General features: G+C 41.1%; 1 protein-coding gene across 2 annotated transcripts in view; it reads right to left on the bottom strand.

Annotated features, from left to right (window-relative positions):
- GRTP1 (growth hormone regulated TBC protein 1) overlaps positions 1-26243 on the bottom strand; it is a 38504-nt gene extending 12261 nt beyond the window's left edge. The window contains exons 1-5 of one of the 2 annotated variants that reach the window (XM_013954141.2): positions 26110-26243; positions 23553-23704; positions 17312-17470; positions 9949-10073; positions 6399-6495 (exon numbers count right to left, since the gene is read on the bottom strand). In XM_013954141.2, coding sequence (XP_013809595.1) covers positions 6399-6495; positions 9949-10073; positions 17312-17417 — 328 coding nt within the window. In that variant the 5' untranslated portion in view covers positions 17418-17470; positions 23553-23704; positions 26110-26243. Of the gene's footprint in view, positions 1-6398; positions 6496-9948; positions 10074-17311; positions 17471-23552; positions 23705-25527; positions 25636-26109 lie in introns of those variants that run through there. The other variant, XM_067295661.1, reaches the window with a different exon arrangement.
- Positions 26244-26882: the final 639 nt, after the last annotated feature.

The raw sequence follows: 26882 nt of genomic DNA, 5'->3' as shown, positions 1-26882 counted from the left end.
AAATATTGCGGTTGTTCTTTTATTAATGAGACTTGTGATCTGGGGGAAAAGGGAGGGTTTAGGATACATATAGGAAATAACATTATTCCAAAAGTATAAATATGCTTATCATTGTAAAGAAGAAAAATTTCAGTTACTTATCTCCTGCTTGCTCAAGTCTCCCAAATCCTCTAGCAGTTGAGATTTATAAGTAATAAGCATTTCAAGCTTATCAAGGTTTCTAAATATATGCACATGATGACCCCTACATTCCACCTCCAGCTTAACAGGACACTGCACACTTAACTCCTAGATAAACACAACTGACCTCTATCGCTCGACGATGAACGCTTCCATCGTGGCTGCTGGCTACCCCTAAAGCTCAGCAGGGTCCCATATTTCCAAACTCCTGATTATTCACCCCTCAGCTGAGCATGCCTCTCCCTTGCGGGAGACGTGATGGTGCGTTTCAGAGAGCTACGCGCTGCAACAACTGTATGGGAGATTGCGGAGGAAATCTCAAAGGAGGAGCGAGAGCTTTGCTGGCCGGCAGCCCTAGAGCCGGGTGCTACCGAGCGAGGAAGATACACAAGCAGCCCAGAATTGTTTAATCTGTTGAAATTTTCTGGGTTTATGGTGCTATTCACACAGTAAAAGCCTGTTGTTTGATTTCTTTGCTGTCCGACCTGCAGTGGAAAGCCTGGTTAGCAATAACTACTTTTGCAAACATAACCTTATAGCCTCGCATGGAGCTTTCCACACCAAAGGCTTGGGCCTGTGGTGCTCAAGTTTCTCTGTGAAAGGACACGCTTTTCATCACATTACAGCCTCCTTCATAGGCTGCAAATTCAGCTCAACATTATTACTATTCAGGTCTAGCAGTTTCTCTTGCCTGTGCGGCTGAACAAAATGCTCTATGTGAAGCAAATTTCCACTCCCCTTCAGGGAAGGAGGTCTGAAAAGATGCAGCTGCTTAGCCAGTTCTGCATTCAGAGTTTCCACAGCAATCCATCAAGGTATTAAAATAAATTTAGCCACAAGAAGGAAATAAATACATGCTTAATTGCAACTAAAAGCAAGCAGTTTAAATGGAAACATTTTATAGATAGTATTTTGTTTTTCTCAAGTTACTGTTCCCTTGAAACCTGGAAGTCTATATGATGGACTTGAAAGAATGTTGTAACATTAATCAGTGGAAAGACAATGAGGTACAAGACTTGGATACATAAGTTATTTTTCAGTTCAAATATTCACATCTCTTACCGTGCCGTCTTCTATACAACATACATGCAAGTCTATGGCTGATACAATCGAGAACCATAGAGCGCTCAAAACCAGAAATGCGTTAGTTATCGATTATCTGAATATGCAGAGATTTGTCTTAACTAGGAGTTGCTTAGCTACACACCAAAGTGGTATCTTGCGTTGCACCTTTTGTCCTTGCAGACAATGCTGGTTAGTTCGCCTTAACCTACCAGTTTGTGACTATTTCATCATTCAAAACGCTGTTCTTAATTTTAATTATTGATAAACAACGAGGCAGTACACAAGGTTAAAAAGAAAGAAGGAAGGCATGCTGAAGGAAAATTGGTAGACTGATCCTTGAGGAATGCTTGTAGGCTCAACCTAATTTAAGATTTTTATTAACAACCTTGGAGAAAAAGGAAGAGCTGATATTTGTTAATGATGAGGGGTACTGTCCCACATCAACACACAGAGGACAATGGTGTAACACAGTGAAAGGACTGGATTATCTGGAGGATTGCAGTAAGAGAGATATGGTGATATTTAATAATATGAGGACAAGAATGTGCAAATACAGTTCAGCAAAAAGGTGTTATGAATTCCTATAAATTGTGGGGAAAAAACTTCTGTTGGCAATGACAGAGGAGCAATGTATTACAGAGGAGCAACACATGTACTATTACTGAGATCACAAACCAAAAGCAGAGTGCCACCAGGAAAAGCAAATGAGATTCTACTGTTTCTATCTCAAATAAAACACTTCCAGCTGCGACATGAGAGAAATAATGACACTGTGCAAGGCACGAACAAAATTCCCACTGGAAAGAGAGAGAGAAAAAAAAAAAAAAGTGGTGCCATTTTGATCACATGGTCAAAAAAAAAATCAATTCAAACTGGAACAAGCACACAAAATAATTATTAGGCTAAAAAGGGAAGAGAGACCTAAATACAAGAAAAGACATTGACTGAAGCAGCCTAGTAATACAAAAAGACTGAGAAACGATGTGACCGTATCCTACAAATATATGAAGGGTAAACAAAAGGAGGAGGGAAACCTTTTGCAAAGGGATAGTGTTAGAATAAAAGTATATAAAACCGGCCATGAACAGGCTAGTTCAGAAATCAGAAGACCACTGTTAACCATTGGAAGAGTCGGATTCTACAACAGGTTTTCAGTAAGAGTAAATAACACCAGCAGACTAATCCAATTATAGCTCTACAAACACTGCTGCTTTCAGACCGAGAACCACTGCAGTGAAGGGGGGGGTGTAATTACTCTGTTGTATTTAGGCACACCTGCAATGCTAACATGAATTCAAATTAGTTCTCAAATCCTTCTTCTCTTAAACTCAACATTTATTCACAAATATGTAAAACATGCCAAACACATCCCTTAAATTAGATACCAAAGTACCATAGTTAAAAGTTAACTCCTACCTGATGCTTTTTAAAGCAAAAACCCCAGTATTTCTCAACGGAACAAGCAGACACTGGAGCTATGCAAAACACTGTACAGAAACTGCAAAGACGCATTCACTCTAAGTTTAAACTGAATCAGTACTGATGCTTCTGAGCAACACTATCTGCGCCAGTCATCTGCTTTGAGTGAACCTGGGAATAAAGAGCTCTTGGTAACACTCAAAATTTCAGTCAAACAAACAATTCTGTTTCCCCTTGCTGTGTTTAAATGAGATAAGCTCCTAATCCCTCCAAAGCCCTGGCTGAGCAGCTGACAGACACAATGGGCAGTAGACTACGGACTTGTCTTCTGCAGACAAGTGAATCCTTCTAGCTTCACTCAGCTGTACTGAACAGCACTACATTTGTCAGGTGAATGGAGGACATACAACTCCATATACCAACAGATCAGTTTAATTTCTGCCGGCTTGCTGGAACAGCTGCACTAACACCATTTGGGTGCAACAGAACAATTCAGCCAGAAAACATCTATTTATGTGGTCCCATTCCCAAGCTGTCCCTTTCATCCTATCCTATAGCACACACTACCATCCAGATCCAAAAAACAGTGCAACCAGGGAGGTGAGCAGTAGTCTAGCGAGTCCTTCTCTGCCCTTCCTTCCCCCAAAAGCTGCCACTAATGCTCCCATCTGTCAAATTCTAATTTTCCAATAGATGGCATTGATCTGTGGTTGGGCTGGCTCATTGCATGTGCTGACCACACTGTTAGTATGCAGTTACCAGAACTGCTGTTCAGTATAATTAAGTGTGCGTGGGCAGGGGGAAGAAAGCATTCATAGGGACTCCGCAGTGGGCAGAGAAAGGTTTTCTATGTACTGTCCTACATCACGATTGATTTAACCGCCAGTGACAGGGCACACTAAAAAAAAGAGGACATGACCTGGAGGCAAATCTGTTGTGATGAAAGGGGAAAATGTGTAGATTAAAATCCAAACGGATCAAGAACAAAAAATATTAGCAATGAAACTAAAGAAAAAACTACTGGTCAATCAAACTGTTAGCATCAACATGAAATATGATTGCTACTTATACCTCTGAAGACCTGGGGAACATATGGTGTTTCTCTGCTTCCCCAACAAATAACTGCAAGACTTTAAATTGAAAAGTGCTGCACCTTGCACTGTCAGTGGAGGGATGATATTTACTTATTTAGGTAAATTTCTCTACAGATATAGTCCCTCCCCTCACACACTATATTTTGCTGAAATTATGCTAATTATTTTATCCATCAAGCTTGGAGTTTTATAAATGAACAATTCAAGCATCATCTAGTACAGCAGTGGGAATTAGAAGAAGAAGAAGGAAAAAAAAAAAAGATAATCACCACCATAATGACAAAGAACTATCATGAAAAATTTTGGGGAAAACATCAGTGGCAACAAGTCTTCTGATGATGAAGCCTTGCGTTACTCAATACAAACATTTTTAACAGACAAAAATTCACCCTACCTAACTTGGGTGCCTGTTGAGACAACTAAACTGGAAAAGACACCTCAAGCTCTCTTTTCATTGATTGTGGAGGGGAAGAGGGCACACCCAGATAAGTAATTCTGATCAAATACATCTTTCCCCACCGCCTGTAAAAGAAACTTAAGCATCCAGGCTTCTAACTACAGTACCTCAGCTCAATGCCCTTATTGGATGTGCTGAATCTAGGCTAAAGTCCGTAACAAGACCCTTGCTGCAGGATAATAAAAATATAGTTATGAAGAGGCTATAAAAATATATCTATAAATATAATTGAAATAAATGCAATTTTTATTTATAGCAATTACTTTTCGTATTAAAGAGTTTCTTATCATCAATGCATAGGAGGAATGCAACAAATAAAGAGGGCAAAATTAGAGTAACTTTTGTCATTTAGATATCAGCAATGTGTAGGAAGAGGATATTAAAGAAGAACTAAGGGCTTCATGACAACCTAATTAAAGTAAGTCCCCTGCCAACAATAGCGAATAAAAATTTCTGAAACTACTCCCTTGTCCCAGAAAAAAAACATGTAATATTATCAAGAAGATTAACAGCAAAAAGATGCCACACATCACTTTGCAATCAAACTTGCCTTTCACTGGGGGCCTTATCCCACACACAGTGATGTCAATGCAAAGACATCCACTGATTTCAGCCAGGGACGGGGCACACAGTCTCCTACCTGTTTGCACAGCTAATAGCTCTCAAGGTTGAATAAAAACAACAGACAGTTTGTTTCTTCAGACTATTTTTTTGTAGTTCAAAAGTAAACTTCAAAGCCGTAAAATCTCAAATGTTTGCAGATCAGTTCAATGAGATGTAGTGTACCCTGCCCTTCTCTACTCGTGCAATTTGTGAACTAAGTGCAACCACTCTGTTCATACGCAAGGAAAAACTGAGTTCTTGCATGACGTATTCAGTGTAAATAGCAATTTCTCACAGTCATTCAAAAGCATTAGAAAACTCCCTCAGCTCTTTTTCTCTTCTTTCTCAAAGTTTTTCCCTTTTGTTCCAAATGGAAATAAATTATATACATTTCTTATCTTAAACAAGAAGAGAAAGAAACAGAAATGCAAGCATCAACCTGGATGTTTTTGACAAGCATCTTAGTTGACACTGTAGTATTGTGTTCAACCTCCAACTGTTTGCAAAAAAAAAGATCTGTTCAAAAGCAAAACTAGGCCAATAGGGATTTTCAAAGGTTCTTCATATGAAAATTACAGTCTTCCATTTTGAGTATGGCTGTACATTGAGTTTGTAACCGCAGTCAGTCCTGTGCAATACTCAAGGGAATTCACAATAACCCATTCTTCCTCTAAAAATCCTAAGCAAGAACATCCCCACATATATTTCATATGTGTATAGAACAGCTGTGCCTAATGTCTGCTTCTGGTTTTGAAGTACTTCACACATGTGGTGAGATTTGGTTCACACATGAGACAAAACTCAGTGTGTGAGCTCCTGTTGTATACCTAGAGATTCAGGCAAGGGAACCTAGAGAGCTACTGAACCAAGCAGATGTAGATGTTGTCTACCTTAGGGCAGGTGGAATTACCCTCTAGACTATATTCACCAGCCTGGCTAGACCATCGTTGATTATAACAGAACTTTGACAAAAACTTCACACACGGACACAGAGAAGGATTTTGACATTTGTTTGCCAAGCTGCAAAATCACAATGTGTAAAGTGTCCAAGGCATGCTCAGAAGGTCCCCACACCTAGCAGAACCTGCTAACACCACCTTGCCGATTACCTCTGAGGAAAGCTCATGCTGCCTCCCACCAGCCTACTGTGAACTGCTACTTTAGGCTCGGTGCTCAAGCTGTAGCACATCTCACATCTTTGTTCTGCTCTGGGATCACTGCTTCATTGGTGTCTCATATCATATTCCTGGAAGCAGAAATGCCAGATCCCAGACACCTTCACCAGTCCTGTTTCCCAGCAAGATACCGACATAGGAAGAAACTTACCCAGCAGCTACAGGTAGGGAGGGAGAAATAGGCTACATATTAACATCTTTATGAACCACTGAATCAAGGCTAAAATCTGATTATAGAACAGACAGGCTTTATCTGTGTGCTGTAAAATCCAGGACCCTAGAAAATATTCAGCCTGTGAAAGTCCATTTTACCACCTAAAACCTTTAAAAATGGAGACGAATGCAAAGAGAAAATAAAAGCCAAGCTCCTATGTACAAACGCAACTGTATAAATTTTTAGCATACCAGGCAATATTCTTCCAATAAGAGCATCTAACAACCAAAAGGACTCCTCTTCATTCTTTGTAATAAGAATCAAGTATCCAGCTATGAAATTCATGCCCTGAAATAGAAAGAAAAGTTTTAAGATGCATACAATTAGGAGTTATAAGCTAAGTGTTTCTGGCTTATTTCTTTTGATTAGCCCTCTGAAGTATTATCTGCCCAAGAATTTTGTAACACCAAAAGCAATTGGCCTTGAAAGACACTAAGGGCTAAATTACCACAGTTCTACAAAGAGGGTATATAAGGTGAAATCTAGTAATAAATGCCACCAGTTGAGTAAGCTGTTAAACCTGCAGGGTGACAGCTAACAAGAATTATTAACAAAACTTATGGAGACAAAATTAAAAGAAAATATAGCACAGTAGTCTGTAACTTACTTTTTTTTTTTTTTTTTAATTTCGAAGCCCTGTCCTGATATAACTGATGACTGGTCTGATCAGCACCAAAACACAGCTATCTCAAGTGTGCACCACAAACATAACACACCTGCAGGTGGACAGAGCAGCTGCAAAAGGAGAATGTCTGATCCAAATGCTCTTTAGCAAAAAGTTAACAGTGCCAGCAGATTTTATGAGCTGTTGCTGCTTAGCTCGTCAAATGGCTGTGAACACATCATTTGTTTCCATTAGTACCTACAGTAGTCCACATGCTGGTCAATGGCTCTGGCCACTATAGCTCCTGCCTTTCAGTGTAAAAAAAGGAAAAAGGGAAACAGCCAGGAAAAAAAGAGCTACAAAAAATGTAAAAAGTACTCAAGTCATACTTAGTCAAATCCTGATTGTACAATTTATCTAACCTTTACTGAGGTTCTCTGACTAGAGAAATGACATGCAGAACACAGAGGCTGTAAACTGGTATGCCCTGTAAACACATTGCCTCAGTCTCAGAAAAGCACTTGTTTCTCATATCCACCATAGCGTTGCTAAGTTATGGCAATATTACTAATTTACATGCACAATGTTTCTCTTTCCTTGGGTTCCTCAGCTGGAGGGATTTTTTTTTTAAGTGTGTTTTTCCCCATCATAGACAAGATGACAACCGCAATAACATAAACAGCAGATCCGCACGACAATACACAAAAACTGCCTCTGACATACAAGCCCCCCCCCCCCCGAGTCTTTGTAAGCTAACAGAAAGTCACCTTTAAGTATTTACAGGCCATGAAGGCTGGTATTGGTTAGGCTGCCTTCTTCGTTTTCATCCTTTTCTTTGGCCTCTTCCCTGTCCTCTCTCCCTCTGAGCTCTGCTTCCCTGGCACTGCCTATAGCCACAGGCAGCAATATTATCTCCCTGTCTCCTGAAGTGCTGCCAATTACAGCTTGGGTAAGACGACCGCTACCAAAACTCCCTGCCCTTGGGAGCCGCTGGAAGCTGGAAGTTCCTCTCTGAACTGAAATCTCGTACCTTGCATTCACCAGATTTTACCTGCCTGCCTTGCTGCAGCAGGTCCTGCAACACCCGCAGAATGCTGGAATATGAGGACATTGCGTCTTCCCTGACGTTTCACTTTGGAGCATTGAGTCACTTCAGCAGCTGTTACAGAAGTTGCTTGGATCTATCCTGCATGGCCTTACAGGGCGCTTGGCCTTCTGGCTGGGAAGGCAACTCTTTGTTTCTATGCTGACAGTTGGCTTGGTAATTGCATCCATGGTGACAAGAGACTATTTGGCACTTCACACGGCAAGCACAAAAAGCTACTTCTTTTGCAGATATTCACAGGACGCTGAATTTCACTGGTTACACTAGGGTAAGCAAACCGTACCACTGTCACAGTGTGACAATGCAAAGCCTAACACACTCCCAGCTGGGGGGCTTAAGCGCCAGTAAGCACTGCAAATGCACTAGCATTATGAAAATGCTGCCTTGGAGAGCCTTTGGTTGGTAAAAGCTCTGCAAAACACTAAAAATAGTCTGTCCTTTACTTTGAATTTTCTAGCGTTCATAGGTTCTCTCTCATTATGCAGGAGGCATCGCAATATCTGTCTTGACCAAGCTTGCTGCTTCACTGGCAGAAAAGGTGACTTCCTGAAACACTCCCTGATTTATGATGTGCCCTGGAAAGCAGGTGCTGGCCTTTGGTTTATGTTCTAACTATTCAGCCACAAAAGATAACATTCATCCTCTGAGGAGACCGGAGGCAAAAAGAACTCGCACAGGGCTTTTCTAGCCTACTTCTTTCATCCCCATTTGAGGTCTGCTCATAATGCCAAGTTAAAATGGAAGCACCAACCCACTGAGTAAACAAATAACAACTTTTAATAACTTTTTAATAGCAATTGGACATATATTTTGGGTAGAAGCTAGCATGGTTTAGAAGCTGTGTATATGTTTGTGCGTCTAATTACCTATATACAAGGGCTGAGCCTTGCAAAACAGTGTTCACAATTTGACCCTTTCTGTTATTCTCAAAAGATTAAACAGATTACGTTTTAATAAATACATACTGAAAATAATAAAATTGGAAAAAAACTCCAAGCATCTTTTATTTTCATATTTCAAAGAATCTCTGTACTAAAATTGGTTGGTAATGCACAAAAAGAATTTGCTTTAGCAACTTCAATCTAGGTTTAAGTCCCTGCAAGTCTCCTACTATCCAGGTTTCAGTAAACATAATTCATATTCTTTTAACTCTGGGATAGATGTATTTACTGCACTAACTTCCTTGACTGGCATGAGGTACAGGTTAGCACATGTATCTTTGGTGAAAAAAGGGAGGAGAGAGGGGAGGGCTTTAAAAACGAATTGAAAACAGACTTTGTTCATGTCAGTTCCTGCTTCTTCATGATCCACAAAATGGCCTTTTTCTTTCCTGGCTGATTGTCATGAATCAACTAGTATCTTCTTTGTGTCCCCAGAGGAAACTTTACAGTATTTGGAAATCACAACAGGAGCTTTTTTGAGCTGCCATCTAAGCAACATCAGGTTGAATTTCAAACAATTTTTCTTCCTACTTGACTGTCAAGACTTTGAGATGCCACCAAATAAGTGTTACCCACATCCCCCCCCCCCCCGCAAACATTCCCCCCCACCAAGCTATCTAAAATCCTAGGTGATGTCACATGAGCACTGGTTTTCCTGTACTTCAAAAAATGTTCTAGTGAAAACAAAAGGAAACTGAGATATGATAATCCCTTATACATACCAAGGACTATTTTGGGAAAGATGGGGGGGGGGGAGAGGGAAAGACAAGCTCACTCTCTCCTCCTCCACACAGCAACCAACCTTGGTATGTACATCCACAAAAAACATTAATTTTGCAGCTAGTGAATGGAATCAAACCCAATAAAGTAAGCTATATAAAGACCCTGGAGAAACTCATGAGGCCACTTGAACTTGCATAAAGTGATTAATTTATTTCTGTTTTTAAAATGTCACTAGGGGAGAAAAAGATTATGGATCTGCCTCTGTCCTCCTACATCAGCTTTACCATCTAAAACTGTGCATTCAAATGGAAAAGAACAAATACCACTGGTGAAAGGCAGCATTGTTCAAAAAACCACTGATTACATACCTGACAGTATCCTACTGCTTTATTATGATGCCCATATGCTACCAACACGTTGTAGAGTGTATGCTGCAAACAGGGATCAGCAGTTTTGCGGAATTTTACATTATCTGGAAATGTTCTATTCATGTCTAGAGAAAAGGAAAAGAGAAGACCAAAATTAAGAGCCATTGCCTCCTTCTCCTTCCAAACAATCTTTACAACTTTCCCGAAGTACAGCTGAAACTTCACTAGAGCTCACTAAACTGTGGTTTTGATGGATGAATTTTAAGAAGAAACAGCCTGACTTCTTTCATTAGCTAAAAGGCCATCTTACATTCAAGGATAATCTATTCCTAGAAAGACTAATCCTAGTAGGGTACAGAAATCAATTTTAAGAAGGACTAAAGAGACTATCCTTCAGATTGGAATTTCCTCAAGGTCCATTTGTAAAGGGTTAAATGACAGCAAACCAGCCATTTAGACAGATCAAAACAACACATACCAAATTTATCTAGCCAAGTGGCAAGACACGAGCTGCTGCTCTGGGAAAGCATATTCTCTTAACAAATCAGGTGAGCTTTCAACTGACCTATCCTTCAGTGAACTCCTACAGAATAGTCCTGAACAATTTAAAAGAAGTCCTGTTCCTGCAACCAATCACACCCACTTGAAACCACAGTATTTTTTTAAAGATTTTTTTTGCAGGATGTGACTGTGAGACGACCTGTTTCTTCATTTGTACAAGATCACAGAGAAGGAAATTTATTTTTGAAGTCCACATAGCAATACACATCCCATACGCTTCATGCTCAATCCTAAACCAAGTAAGACTATGCAATTATTGATGTTCCAAAGTAGTAGTTTCTTCCAGACCAAACATGAAAGAGTAGGACTTGCCTCTCCTGACTTTAAGGTCTAAAAGTTAGACATACAAGTTTGAGCTAGTCACCAAAACCTCCTTCAGCTGTTGGAAAAAAACAGGCAGAGTTAAATTGGCCTGTTTCATTCCATAAAGAGGAAACCCAAGGTGACTAGTCCTGACTTGCACGTCTGATTTTTAGAAGTTTATGGCAGGGGAGAAAAATCCCATTCAAAAGCAACTGTACTTCGAAGATTTTCAAAACCCAAGACCTATTAATGAAATAAGAACAGTTATTTTGGTTATATTTAACAACAAAAAAACTTTGGGTTAAAGTAAAAAAAAAAAAAAAAAAAAAAAACACACACAAAACAGTAACAGCACTACTATACAGACTTTTATGTCCTGAGAAATATTGGTTCTTATCAGCTTTTTCTGCGTAAAGGAAGAGGTCTGTTACATCTTTAACACAAAGCTGAGCTGTAAGCAACTAAGAAAACCCCTCAAAATCATGAGGCATTACACAGTCATCATACTAATCACCATTTCTTCCTTTTTAAGTCAATAAATCACTTACAGAAATGGGAGGGCAGAAAAATGTTTCAATCCACCTCTCATGTGACTTGAAAGAAAAACACAAGGAAAAAGACAGTTTTTAAAAGGACTTGAGCACCAACCAGATAGTGATAGGCTAAAGAAATTTGTTTTGTTTCCTCTTGGTAGGAAGAGCAGCACAGTATTTGCATAATCAGGATAATTTGTTGTTTAATAAAGTATATGCTGGGTGTTACAGGAAAGATTAATGCTGACATTTCAGTTATGGCTCTTCCCTTCAGCTACGCAGAATAACGGTTGTGGGGGGAGTAGGAAAGTCCATCATGTACAGAGCAAAGGCTAATCAAACTGAACTCATCATCAACTTCACGACCTGAGGAAGGCCTGCAGTTAAGAGCGTCAGCTTCAGCTTGCTTTCTGATTACAGAGCATGTTTTTCTGTAAAGGTTGGGGAAGTCTTTCCTAATTTTATGAAGGATTTTGAACTTTTCTTCACATTTAGTAACAGTATTTCAGCCTGGAAGGAGGGGCTTTAATAAAAGGTTAAGGGCATGGTCTTACAAAACTGCTTGTGTGAGATGAATATCTCGAGTGCACCGAGGGCAGGAGGTCTCCCTTCCTCTCCATGCTACCACTTCTGCACCCACTTGCACGTTTCCCCCCCTCCCACCAGCTCTGATGCTCCTCTGATCAGAGTTATCGCCCTAAGCCAGCACACACAGCGTGATATGTTTACCACTGCTAATAGACAACCGCCAGAGATGACTTGAGGCAAACGGTAGGAGCAGGCAAGAGAAGCTGTTCTTCTGGCTGGAGCATTTCCCCCACTGTGCACTCTCACAGTGGAGACATACGTACACCTCCTTCTCCCCGCTCTGTGAGGCCCATCCTCTGACCTACTATCCATTAACCTACTTCATTTCTGATAGATGTTAGTGTTCCAGAAGTACACAAGGTAGCACAGGTTGAAAATTAAAAAAAAAAAAAGTCAGAATAAGTTGTGCAGTGAAACGAAAATAAGAAAACAGCATGGTACCTTATGCTGTTAGATAAACCCCAAAACTCTGCAACTTGTGGTTGTGCGCAGATCTGTTGACTTTAACCAAACGATGTATAGGAGCATGGGATCAGGAAGGAGGAAGGCCACAAAAGGAAGAGACTAGCTACTTCTTTGCTGTAAATTCAGATTAAATCCCAGTAGCTTTTTTTTTTTTTTTTTTTTTTTTTTTTAACATGAGCCTTCATTAATGTGAGATGGCAGTATGATGCTTCTGTGAAACAAAAACAATGATGGCTCTGCAATCCCTTTTGATTTCTCTCTGCACAGCATCCCAGAGAAGACTTGTTTCTTTCCCTTCACAGGACTGCAACATTTTTACCTCTTATTCAGTAATAAAAATTTGGGAGAAATCCACATTATCCTCAGTTCAAGAAACAGACATCTATTTTGGTACCTGGAATAAGAATTGCAGATGTTATTTCTGGAGCAAAGAGATCTAAATGTGCAGTCTGCAAAATTAACGTTTTTGTATCAGCCTTGTGCTTTTCAAATCTAGGGTACTTCAGCAGCCAGGCATTCCCATAAGTCAGTCTTCTTTATCTTGCTATTCCACCCTTTCTGTACTTATCTTCATATCCAGGTGCCTCCCCACTCCCAGACATAATGCCCAGTAAATTACCCAAGTAGTTTAATAATTAGCATGTAGTACTCCGCTTTTGGTTGTTCATCTACTTACTGCTACATCTGTAACTTGCTTCTGCTCTGAAAAGCCTCCAGGCATGCAAAATGATTTTTTTACTCAGTAAAGAGCAGAATCTGCTTTAAAACAAACAAACAAAACCCCCCAACTCAACTGCCAGCTACAAACATCGAAAAACTCAAATGCAGGCCTCCAGAATAATGATATTAGGTTATCAATAACAAGTTGTGAAAATAATATATTTAAAGGGTTTTTTAAATTTGTCTTATGATTGGATGTTTAGGACTCATCTTCAAGCTTCTCCTTGCAACAATTAGAACTACAAACTTATTTAAGATTGCCATCAACTAAGACTATAGAAACTGAAGTCAGAAAAAAAAAAAAAACCCACACCCAAGAAACAGCAGTTAAATGTCAGTTTTGATGAAGGGTCTAGTTCAATAGCTTGCAGCAATCAAGACAGCACAGTGTTAGGAATTCTTACAAAAGGACACAAGAACAATTCTGCTACTGCATAAATCTAAGAAGCATCCTGTGTCTTAACTACTGCATAAATTCTGGTCCCCCTCATCTCCCAAAGGTGATATCAGAACTGGAAAAATACAGAGAATGGCAACAAAGACGACCACAGGTATGAAATGGCTACCACACACACAAAGACAAGGTGGACTACAGCTCCTTAGTTTGGAAGGAGATGCTTATGAGTGAGATAGGACAAAGGTCTGCAAAATCATGAGTGGTGCAGAGAAGGTGAAAAAGGAGCAACTGGGTTTTTTTTTGTGAGCTTTTTCCCACCCAGTGCTATTAAATACAAACATGCTGCATTTTACTCAGAAATTCCCCAAGCCACAGATAACTGGAGACTAGAAAAATATTCTGAGGAAGTATCACTATACGCTTTCCTCCTTCAGTTCTTCCTTTGGCTAATCTGGCAGAGAGAAGACTAGGTGAGGTGACCACTTGGATGTGACCTGATATGGCTTTTCTTACACAGAGCCAAAAGAGCTGACACTGCTCTTCCCCTTGCTCTCTCATGGTTAAAACTCAATTAAAATTTCCAACCTTCAGTAACAGTTTAACCCCTTCAGAGAAATTTATTAATGCTTTGATAGTCAAATTCTCACCGTCTCCAGTGAACTGTCAATGGCTATTGTTTGAATTATTTTTCTCAACTTCTTATAAACTAAACTAAGACCCTGCTACTACTAGCCAGTCTGCACAGCTAGATCCCTAAGCCACTGGTCATGAGACACTGTACAGGCTCAGGGGACTGATTCATAAATATCAGATCCCAAATTTCTCAGCATGTACAACTCCTCCTCATTCAATGCAAAAGTCAAAATGCAGATATTAGCTGTGTGTGTATGTGATGTGTATGTGGCAGGATGTGCATACACAGACATACTTATTTTGAAGTTCAATGGCCTGGTCTAAGGTGGACACATGCAAGGAAGCTAAAACACCCAGCTGTCTGTAACCAGCATGTAGCCTTTGCATTAGGAGGAGACCACATTTTGTCTTGCCAACATCACTTGTCCTACTAAACTTTACTATAACAGGACATGAACAACAAAGCTCAATAGGAATGTACTCCCTTCTAAATGTGTACTTAAAAAAAAACTTTGCTATGAAAATTTCCATCAGAATTTAGAGACCTGCATTCTTCAAGCATTTTGTTCAGAGTAAGAAGTGCTCTCCCTCCTCCATCTCTCTTTAAAAAAAAGTATACTGAAACATCAAGTGCTGTATAAAACACAAGGACAGCAATAAAGTCCATTAGTTAAAAATCAGCAAGTTAAAGAGCAAAAACAGTGAAAGGTCGGTTTAGATTTATTTAACTGAGACTTTTGTTGCTACTACTAATCAGATTTAAAAAAAATTAGACCATTTCTCTGCACAGTTTACCTGCCCTTTTTAACTGCTACCCCATTAAAGACATTCCCATACTGAAAATGTATCAAATGTAAATACAAATTATTTGGAACTTCTGGGCATGTAAAAGAAAGAGGAAACACTGGCTCTTATGCAAGCTTTAAACTGAATTTGAAAGAATGCCTTTGATTGACCCTGTCCCCCTCCCCAGAAAAAAGAAAGTGTGGTTGATGTTTTCTTGTTTTGAACTGCAGTGTTGTACTAGACCATTACTTTACAGCTAGACTATAGGACTAAATACAACATTTGCCTGAAAATTTTGAAAACTGCGGATACACAAAGTGAGTGGCACAAGATTCCACATCTTGATTTATTTTACTGTTAATACCAATCACAGTGATGGGAAAACAACACAGGCAGAAATGCACTGAACATTAAAGTTAAACAAAAATTTACACTGAAATGGTACTTAGCTAAAGTCCAGTATAAATTTGCACAGTTAACAGAAGCACTAAGTTTTACTATCCATACAATTTGCGTTCACCTTAAGCATTTGTTCTCTTGTTTCATCCCTCATATGTTCATGGTGTCTCTCCCTTTCTGAAGGGAAATCTCCTATCACTCTGAAGTCCTAGTCCCTCTTTTTATTTTAGTTTCTTTCTCCAAAAAAGACCTCCAACCTATTTCTTTCATTCCTTCCCTCACTTGTTCCTTGTTAGTTTTCTCATCCATGCAGTAGCTCTTCCAAAACTTCATTCCCTCCATAATTCACGTCTTCTTCCATTATTTTTCCTCCCCCACAGAATTATTTTATTTCATTGTATGACCTGCGTGAAAATCCACCTGCTGTCCTGATACGGTCCTTAATGTTACTGTCTAGAACTGGAGAGGAAATTGTTTTGTAACAACCTTTTGCAGTAATTGTACTCTGACAGAATACAGAGTCTGCTCCTTCTCTAGGTTGTCAGCAAGGCTGGCTTTGGAAATTCATCTTAGTAGTTCCCTCTGTATTCATAAAATCAGAGCTCTGCTGTTCCTATTTCAGAGCAGGGCATGTGCCTGAAGATCTCTGGCTAGCCTTCCTATTTGCAGGAACATGGAAGTTTATGTTCCAAAATACCTTACTAAGGCGTGCAATCCCCAAAGCCCACATTGTTGCTGCTGTTTGGTTTGAGGGGAAAAAAAACAAAACAAAAAACCCTTGACCTAAACCAAAAAATATTCAGAGTTCAGATGATTATACAACTCCAACTAAAATTAGTCAAGCCCTAACTTCAAGCACCCAGCTACTTCAAGTGGAAAAAGATGACAACAACTGCACCTGCCTTCTTAATGGAACAACCACATCATTGTGCTGGCCGCAAGCACAGTCACACCTCTGACTCTCAAATTGGGCAACTGAGCCAATATTAACTTCTCTACAAAAGCTCTGCTACAGCAAGTTGAAAAGTTTCAGGACAAATATAGGTTACATCAAACTTTTCCTACTCGCTTGCCCTCCCCTACTGCCTCTTTTAAAAACACCTAGCAGGCCAAGGTTTGGTTGCCCCTAATACCCGTCACCAATATTGGCCACTAGCCAATGTTCACAGACAGAGAGCAAGCAGTTGGACAAGTACAGGAGAGTTGTTTCGTCTCCTATGTTTCCCCTCTTTCAGGGATTTACATTTAGTGGTTAGGACTTCATGAGTCAGAGGTTACACCCATGTCACTATGATAGTCCTGAATAGATTTCCGCACCCTTCAATTTGTCAAATTCCTTTTGAACAGGTTTATATTTTGGCCTCAGGAGCACCCTCCAGCAACAAGTGCCACAGTTCAGCGATGCTTTGTTCTAAACCTGCAGCATGGCAAATTTCATTCAGTGCCCTTGGTTCTTATGTTACAAGAAACTACTAACATTTACTCCCCATTCACCCTGTTCACAGCATTTATAATCTATATACCTCTTTTAGCAGCTTTTCCTCAGCAGTTTCCTTCCCATGCTGAAATCCTAGTAGAATTCATCTGCCTTGTATGGGCACTGTTCCACATCTTCAACCATTCCTGCTGCTCTTCCAATGCCCTTTTGGGGCAGAGGTAAGGAGAACCAGACCCAAAGGCAGCTCTCATGGTATAGTGGTAACTCACCATTCACTTAGGAAGTGATATAATAGCATTTTCTGTTTGGTTCTCGATTGCTTTCCAAATCATTTCTAACCTTCCTTAATGTTTTTGACCATATGATGAACCTGGAAAGAGCTGTGCTGTTAAAGAGATTATGACTAATCTAATTTATATGTTAATTCTACATTTAAACTGCTACTACAGCAGCATAAGTTTTCCATGACGTAACTTGATTTCTAACATTTAAGGACACACAACAGTAAATAAACATGGACATCATTATCAGGACAATAACCTGTTTTGATTGCTTCAACCAGCTTGTCATTTTTCTCTCCCTCAAGCAGTCTGTGGTAGTATCCAGGGTTTTGTTCCATGTTGGCTTGAGCCCCACTCACAATCATCCAGACCAATGCACGGTGTTCATTGGGGATGCCTTTCCTGATATATCTCTTCACTGCAAAACAACAAGTTTTTCTTTTTAGAACACATTGCAAGCTGTATTTTTTTTTTTTTTGGAAAAGAGCAACACAAAGTTGAGAAGTCATAGGAAAACTATTGAATAGAGATTATTGTGCTTTCCCTCTCCTATACTACAGTTTAGGATAAGCATTTCTTTCTCAGTTACATGGTACATTTTAGACTCCTAAGTTCTTGCTACCCAGAACCTTCACACCAATTTCCCGACCCAGGCTTTCCTCCCTCCTCTATTCCCACATTAGGGTTTTGATTCCCTCTCCCTTCTTCCCAGTGCCTTTCTCGATGGAGATAACAACAACAAAAGGTTTCTCATTGGTCTTTGTCCTTTTTCATTCAGGCAAGATTTGATTTTTTTTCCTTTCTCTACATTTCTAATGGCCTCTAACATGACACCACTTTCTGTTTGTTTGGTTATGCATTAGCATAAATGGCTATGTTGACATAACTCTAGGATTTCAGTTCAGCACCTAACTGCTGAAATTACAGCAGAAACAGAAATATGAAACACCTTTTTAGCTCTTCAGCACTTGTGGCTACGGTCTAAATGAGCTTCCTGAAGAACTGAAGATATGACAGAGCAGCAGATGATTTTTCCTAGAATAATTGGGGAAGTCTTTTCAAATCTAAAGTAGCTCTTATCTCATGCATCTTATTCATCATCAAGTTGTTTTTTTTTTTTTATTAGCAGATGCTTCAGTGTATTACTAGGATGCAAGACTGCAGGAAGAAGCATCAGGCTAATGACAGCCAAAGCAACTTTGTCCTGGGAAAGGAATGAAGAATATTCACGAGTACCTGCTGCTGCTCATTGGTGTGTAATGCTAAATCAGTGTTACCTGTTCTGACTCACAAGACAGCAAAAAGTTTGGAAGTCCTCCAGGCAGAAGAAACTGACAAAGGAATCGGGCATTTCTTACCAAATACATGAGACTGTATTAATTAATCTATCAACTCCTCTTCCCCGAATTCAACAGGATTCAAATATGAGTGGGGGACTTTTCGGTGCACAAAAAAATCATTACCTAATCTAGTTTTATCCAGTCACAAAGATCTGTAACTCAAGGTAAGCGATGCCTAAATTAAAGGTAGTTGGCCATAAAAACAGTAGAGTGAAACAAGGGTTTACAACAACTCAGCCAGCCATCTTCCAGGTTCATCCCACCTAATTTTAGCTGCCTATGCCTTAAGTACCAAAACTACCTTCTCCAGGCAACAGGGAGATGCATGCACCTCTAAAGTGCGTTTCACCCACCTCTCATTCCACTCACTTTGTCTCTCAGACAAAGTAAATGCTCCTACCCTTCACAGTCGCAATAAACACCTGGCCTTCAGTATAGCTTTTATTTAGTGTTCCCATGAGGATTTATGCTTTGGGTAACAGTCTCCATTGCTCCAACTGCAAAGTAACCTTAACTACGCTCTTCTTTTAGATAGACTGGAAATAGTTTACCAGTGTGCATGGGCTTCAACAGCCCCCAATGCATCTTTTTAAAACATTGTGAATTCTAATACTGAAGAAATCCTATAGACAGACCTAGCACATGCAGGAACGCATCTGAGGAACCCCCTCCTGTGTACGTCAAGGGGAAGAGTTGTTTGGATGAGTTTGTGAATGCCCCTAGAAACATACTTATTGGATGAATTATAGCATTATCATATTCAAACATATAATTCTGATGTTCTATTTTTCTGGAACAACTATCAACTCAAAGCATGGCCAGCATCCACAATACACAAAATTCAGGGAAGCAGGGACAGGCCTTTGACACTGGCCCAAGGGGGAGCAGCCCAGCAGCACAGCTTGCACTCACTACTCCTCAGTGCTGCTGTTCTCACGACAACCCATGGTCCAAGGCTTGCATCCCCCAGCTGACCACTACCCCCAGCTCCCTGAGCTCCTCCACTCCCTGAGGGATGAAAACCCACCAGATGTTTGAACTTGACCTCAGTGGCTTTATAAGGTAATTTTCTTCCTCATGTCATTATCATATTTGCCAAGATCTGCAAACAAACTTACAGACACAGCAACATAGTTTAAAAAAAAAAAAAAAAATCAGGAAACTTGCAATTAAAAAAAATATATATATATACACATATTTTTCCCCTCTATAACTCCAACACCACATTATCCTCAAGAAAAAAAATAGCCACAGCAACATTCCACAAAAGAGACTATTCTCCCACCATAATACTTGAGAAGCTTTCACAGATGAAGCTGGATCATGCATGTGACATCAATCACACATCTTGACTCCAACTGTAAACCAAGGGCTTTGATCTCAAAAGTAGCACCACTTCACTGAATACCACTAAGTGCTGAGTATCTGCATGCAGAATCACTCCCAGGACTACCATGAAGCACATAACACAGAGTCTAAGTTCAAAACACGTGTAATAAAAAATATCTTTATTTGAAATTTCTGCATCTTTTCATTAAAAAAAAAACATGAACCATCATCTTTTTTTTTTTTTTTTTTAAGCAAACAGAAGTAGTTTTAATAATTCAATTACGTCTGACACTACATGACAGTTTCTGTAGGTTTGTTAATATATTTTTCTTCCTTGTTAAATGATAGGGAAGTAGTCTAGAAGTGCTGACAAATACCCAAGTAAACTCAAGGGAAAAATACACAGAAAATAGCATATTTCCAGTATTGGGCATTACATACAGTAACAGAAGATTTAAAAATAAATAAATCGCTTTAAAGCTGCCTGTCCTTCTTTAATGGTAAAATTTGAGAATTCTTGAGGTTTTTGCCTCAAGAAAAGGTGTATTTACCATTTTTTTCTAGAAACACTGTTTCATTTTTCACCATAGACATACTAAATCATGTAGTAATGCACCATTTAAAAAAAAAAAGTTATCTTATACCCTAAAGAAATAAATTCTACAGCAGAGCTGAAAACAGCAAACCAACAAGAAATTGCAAGTTTCATTTTATGAACATATCACAGAATAAACAAAGCAGATCATCTGTGCACTAAACGCTCAAGTTACGGCCAAACACAAAAATCCAAACAGGGTATACTGATTTTCTAAGACGCTCCTTTTTTTCCCCCATCCCTGTGCTGAAACAGAAGTGCTCTAGTTATAATCATTTTCTAGTACCGTTACTTTTATTTTTTACCTTTCACTGTATTTTAACAGCCTCAAAGACAAGAAAGTACTTTCTGCTACTGGCCAGTTCTGACTAACCCACTCGCTGCCAGATTCTCTTGCACAGCACACTTTTGGTCAGATTTAAGCTCCTTTGGCTCATTATGGCAGACAGTTTGCTGCCCACCTGTAAACAGGCCAGAGCAGAGAGCTGTCTCGTGGTCCCATAAAGCAAACAGCTCAATGGATGAAAGCAAAAATTAGAGGAGCTCAGTAGCGGAGGAGAGAGAGGAGACAAGTGACCAAACACTGACTGGGAATTCACACATGCGAAGGAGACAGTGAAGATAACAAGGGTAGAGAAGGAAAAAAAATACCATAAAATGACAAAAATAAAGAGTCTGGAGAAGAAGCGAAAGGACCTGTCAACCAAAATTCCTGTGACCTGCCCTCCCAGAAGGCTGTGATCCGGAACAACAGGATACGCTGCTTAATTACTGTGGTTAAAGAGCAGTCTAATTATTTTTCTTTATAGTAGAACAGAATTACATACACACGTACCACACTGAACATGCGGCAAAACACAGCAGCATGTGAACACGCCACATTTCCAGACTGGAAAATTAGCACAAGTCATCACTTCTTCCTGTTCACCCTGACAGGAATCATGAGCTCCGCCACGCGTACAGACAAAGGGGAGTGGAGCTGCTGGGAAACCATGTGCACGATGCCTCCGCTGCATCGTCACAGCAGGACACATCTGGAAAGCGCCTCTACACGACTCAAAATAAGAGTATGGGTTGCAGACGTAGCTAGGGTGCCTGCGTGGAGGGAGCGGCAAATCAAATATCCTTCTTGGTTCTAGCTTATGGTCAACTTGCAACACAGTGGAAGTTATCAGAAAGAGCGGCATAAGCTCCTGAGCAAAGCTTCAGGATGATGAGGTCAAGTCCTGGAAGAGGGGGATCCAGGGAATAACCCAGAAGACTTTCCATTCTCAGAGTTCCCACAAGAAAATCACCATGGGATCACCTGGCCCAAGCAACTACTTAAATAATTCTATGCGAGTATGCCACTGACTTCAGTCTTCATATTGATATCATAGGGCAAGTGTTTAAATCAATAATTGTACAGGTTAGGCTGTTGCTTTCCTCCTCTGAGGTATCAGTCGATGATACAATGAGCGAGGCTTATTGTAGCAACTTTAAATTTACATTCAGACTATAGTTCCTCAACTCTATTGTATTCCAGACATTCTCCTTCTAATTACACATTATATATTACATATATACATGAAAATGCACGGTCTACAAATCTGGGTATCTTTAGCAAAAATTAATAATGTGAAAGATGATGTAGCTACAGTTGTGATTTGTTTCCTGTGTTCACTCACTGGATCTACTGTATCCTATGTCGTTGCACAAACAGTGGCAGACTTTGGGGAGTGGGGGAATATCATAGCCTGTTAGGGAAGATTAACACAGTAGTAATGGTTATTGCCATGACATGGCTACTGGGCAGCATGACCCTTCATTGACAGTGAAGTCTGGCGGACAGCTTGAGAGATTTAACTGAAGTTTTGACTCTGAAATAAGACCAAAGGCATTTGCACCGCTTGTATCTCAGTAGTGTTCTGTATCTAATGCTGGAACAGGCTATGCAAAAGAACCATGACCAAATCAGAAATTACTAAGGGTTGCAACTGTCACAGTTTGTATGTTTTAACAAAAGAAGGAGATGAATTAAAACCCGAGATTATTTTTTCACAACTAGAACATTAAATTCCACAGACTCTCAAAGCCCTCACTAACTACACAGTTAGCATAGCAACAAAACTTAACACCCAGAACAAAAGCTTCTTTGCATTTGGAAGAAAAAGAAGAGAGTAAAAGTAGCTACTTTCCAGTTAGCAGTGTAGACCTAGCAGCTGTAGCCCAAACCTACATTTTCTGGTGTTCTTCAGCCTCAAAACCAACCTCTTTATACTAAATACACTGTTCCACTTAACACGTCTAACTATTTATCATTTCATTTTTAGTGCCAAGAAAACTAACACCCAGAATTAGCACCCAAAGCCTACACCTAAAGCACAACTCTGAATATTCAGCTATACTACAGACAGTCTGATGAGCTTTTGCTTAGTTTTACTCACTTTTTCTTTAACAGCCTCAGAGAGAACTCTGCCCAGCTCTAAAAGGTTCCCAAGAGAAAGCAAACTGGATACATCATCAAGAGCAAAGGATAAATTTTAGATGCTTATACAGAAAAATAACCAATGCAGAGAAGGGGGGGGGGGACTTTCAGTCTCACAAGATTCACTATCACCTTCTAACTCTCTCCATTTATTCCTCCCTGTCTCTTTTACAAGCTAAAATATTACTAGAAGTTTTCCTGCTGTTCTGGGCATTAACAGTTCCATCAGCATTTTCTCCAATGTTGCACTAGCTCCTGCATTAATTTTACTTTCTTCAGTTTGTAAGGCACTTCACATTAGCTCTTTGTACACATCTTTTTAGCTGTGAAATGAAGAGCATTTTACAAAAGGAGCATAAGGAGTTAGTAACATCTGTTAGTAGAACCCTAATGTCCTGGTCTCTGGGGTCCCAGACAGTGCCTTCTACATCATTACATGTCTTTTAAAGAAAGCACAGTGTAGAATAAAACACAGCAAACAGCCACAGACTGGCACCTTGAAAGTATAATCTCTCTCTTTTATCAATGTAATAAGATATTACAATGTACACCAAACAGGATTACTTCTTTGTAAGCTTTAAATCAAATCAATGATCCCCAAAACAACGGCATATTTGTTTATGTATTATTACTGTTTACACTACTATTTTTCATTTGAAGAGGAAAAGACAAGTAATATTTGACATTCACAAAGGCAAACCAATTTAAATAGGATTTATATTGGTTCCAACATAACGCATTATTAGCTATAAATAAACACAGAACTCACCTTTTAAACTTTTCTGTATTCCATTATTCCCCTTTAAGAGCTTGGACCATTTTATTGCTCTTCTAGTGAGCACCACTAGATATCTGGAAAAGAACGCTTCATAGGACGCATAATCAAAGTCGTCTGGCCTTTCAAACCCATATGGATCAACCCTACAATAAAAAAAAAAAAAAAAACTTATAGTATGGTTTCTACATGCTCACAGTTGAAAAAAATACTGAAGTATGCTTTAAATAGCTTCCAGTTGCTATTTCTAAAAGCAGTTCAAAACTTCCTCCTCCCGACAAAAATCCACTTTACACAAACTGTTGCCCTCCAAACAGCATATCAAAACTGTTTAAGTAAGTGAATGAACATGCATAGTTCAGTTGGTTTTACTGATTTCACAGCTCTTAGACGCAAGGAGTTTTTAGAGCAAAGGATCTATCGCATAGAAAATTGGCCTAAATTATGACTACACAGAAGCTTGGAGGGGGATTTTTTCCTTGTAAGTGAGAGAGAGAGAGAGAGAGAGAGAGAGAGAGATAACATTTAAAAAATATGAGAACTCACATTGTAAAGGTACAGCACAACAGTGCAACTATAGACTGTACTCACTTTTCCCACACAGTTTGGTGTAAAAAAAAAAAAAGACAACAAAAGAACAAGTAGTGGTGAGTTACAAAGATTACTTTTAAAAGCTGTTCTTTTTGAAATTAGCTTCTTGAAAGTATACAGAGTTTGGGAAAAAAGAAAACCAAACCCTTGTGTTTACCTACTTTCCGCATATGTACTATCAAAAATAGGAGGGTTTTTTTTCTTTAACAATTTCTCTTTATTACACCACATTGTCCTGGACAAAAAGGAAGCAACAGGAGTTTCAGAACTGCAAGTCTGATTCTGTTTTAGCTCGGTAAGTCACCTGGCGAGTTACATTTATGGCAACTTCTCAGCACACTTTATACCTGCCGGCTCTGCTGTGAGTACGGAGAGCTCATGGGCTTTGCGGAAATTCAACAAGCAGAGGGGCCTGTGCATGCAGAAGAGCCTGCAAGGCATCAAGGCTTAACTTTGAAACCCACTGGCCATGTCATCTGCGGAGGCAGCATTTGCCCATGGAGCGGCTTTGGCGCAGCCTGGGGTAAAGCCCGGCTCCCGGGATCATCACCGGTAGCGAAGCATGAATCAGAGGAGGAACATTTTAATATTCAGACCTTAAAGTGGTACTACATAATCGGCAGTGGGAAGAGCCACCTTTGCATCTCTATACTGCTCAGGTACAATACACAAACATAAAAATACCAAAACTGTTCGCAGAGGCGTCTCTGAAGGCAGGGAACACGAGAACGACTCGAGAGGTCATAAATGCGAGATACGTTTTCATTCAAGTGTTATGACTGCGGCCGGTCAGGCAGTAAGCACAGATTAATTTTCCGCTCAACTCCGCTCCTGAGACACAAGGGGGGAACAGAAGAGCCAGCGAGCTCGGCTTTAGGGGAGTCACCTCCGGCAGGCTGCCTCCAGAGCAGGAGGTTACCGCCGGCCTGAGGGACCCTCGCTTTGGGGCCTGCGTTTATTAAGTGGTTCCTGCGCAAAGGCTGCTCCTCGCCCCTAACTCTCCACGGTTCTCGGCAGAAAACTAACGGAGAAAGATACTGTCTCAAACGCCTATCCAGGAAAAAGAAAGAAAAAAAAAAAAAAAAAAAGAGAGAGAGAGAGAGAGAAATCCCTGCCAGGAGCGGAGTTTCACCGCTCCCGGCGCGTTTGCTCCCTCCCTCGATCACAGCAACAGTTTCACAGACCCACGGGAAAGTTACGAAAACAACGTTTTCAACCGCGGAGCCCCGCTCTGTCCCCGCGGCGGGCGCCGAGCGGCAGAAACCCGGGTCCCGCCGGGGCCGCGCCGAGCGGCGCCGCCGCCGCCGCCGCCGCAGCCGCCTCCCACCGGCGCCGGGCGCCGGGCTCGGGCAGGTGGCGGCGCCGCCCGCAGACCTACCTGTACGCCCAGTCCCGCGCGTCCCGCCCGTCCGCTCGCCTCTCCATCGGCCCGCCGCGCTCGGCCTCCCTGCGGCGGAAAGCGCCCAGCGCCGCTGCCGCGGGTCGGCGGCGGGCTCCGCTCCTCTCCTCTCCGCTCCGCTCCGGCCCAGCAGCGCCGCCCCCGCGGCGCCAGCCCCACGCGCAGCCCCGCCGAAGTTCAGCGCGGTCGCCTCCCGCCCCTCCCTGCGCGCACCGGCCGCCGCCGCGGCGCCGCCCAACCTGCGCCTCCTGCCCCCGCCCGCAGGGGGCCGGCGCGGGGCCCTCCGCCATTTCGGGGCCGCGGGCCGGGCGCCGGGGGTCGCCGTGTGCGGCGGCCTTTCCCCCTCGCCACGGGGCGGCCGGGCGCTGAAATCAGCAGGGCTGCGGGGCGGCTGTCGGCCCGCACCTGGCTCCCCGCTCTGCCACAGGTTTGCGAGGGAGCAGGGGGGTGGCCGATGCGGCAGGAAAAATAACTGTCCTGCAGCTGGGGGGCAAGTGGAAACAGCCTCTGGTTGTGCGATGTTAAGGCGCTGGGAGCGTTGCGCGAGTTCTTCCTCTTTACCTGGTGTTTTTGTGCTTTCCGGAGTTGTGGGGTTGCTCGTTGCCTTTTCTTTGGGTTGCTGGTGGCGAGGGCTGCCTGTTTCCTCGTGGTGCAGTCCTGGAGCGGTGTGGGACCCCGCTGAGCCCGCCGGCAGCTCTGGGGCCACACAAGTGCGGAGAGGCCTCCGCCGAAACAGGCCTTCCAGTACAGAGGCAGTGCCGGCACCCTCACTGCGGCTAACCGCGTGGGCCAGCGACATGAGAACTCAGGCATTTGAAACCTCGATGTTACGTACATAATTTTAAATATTGCTGACTTGACTGATTTTTAAAATAATAATAATAATAATGTGGCTAGTGCACTGAAGTATCACATCTCAGGCGTCTATTTCTGCACCCTAAAGTGAAGATAACCAAATTAGTCCCCATTCCTATAGATTATGCGTGTGCTTCACTTTATGCATGGATAGTACTTCCACTGAAATTGATGTTAACAAGTCTTTCTTCAAAATGAGGATTTAGTTCTGGAGTAGATACCTAATTAAAAGTCAGCCCTCACATCTTGTCAATATACTTAATCCCATATGACTACAAGAAGGAAGTGTTGATCTGACACTATTTTAGCTATGAGTATTTTGCATTTCTATTGTATCTTGAAAATTATAGTACAAGGGAACTGTCTCACTGAAGTACATTAAGTGAGAATGACTTCAAGTGGTGTCATTCAAACTGAAGGAATTTCCCCATAACCAATAAGAAGAGGCAGCTACATTAGTTTTTGAAGTTGGTTGATTG

Source organism: Apteryx mantelli, chromosome 1 (genome assembly GCF_036417845.1).
Source record: "Apteryx mantelli isolate bAptMan1 chromosome 1, bAptMan1.hap1, whole genome shotgun sequence".
Taxonomy (NCBI): Eukaryota; Metazoa; Chordata; class Aves; order Apterygiformes; family Apterygidae; genus Apteryx; species Apteryx mantelli.
This window is presented reverse-complemented; position numbering and strand designations above follow the sequence as displayed.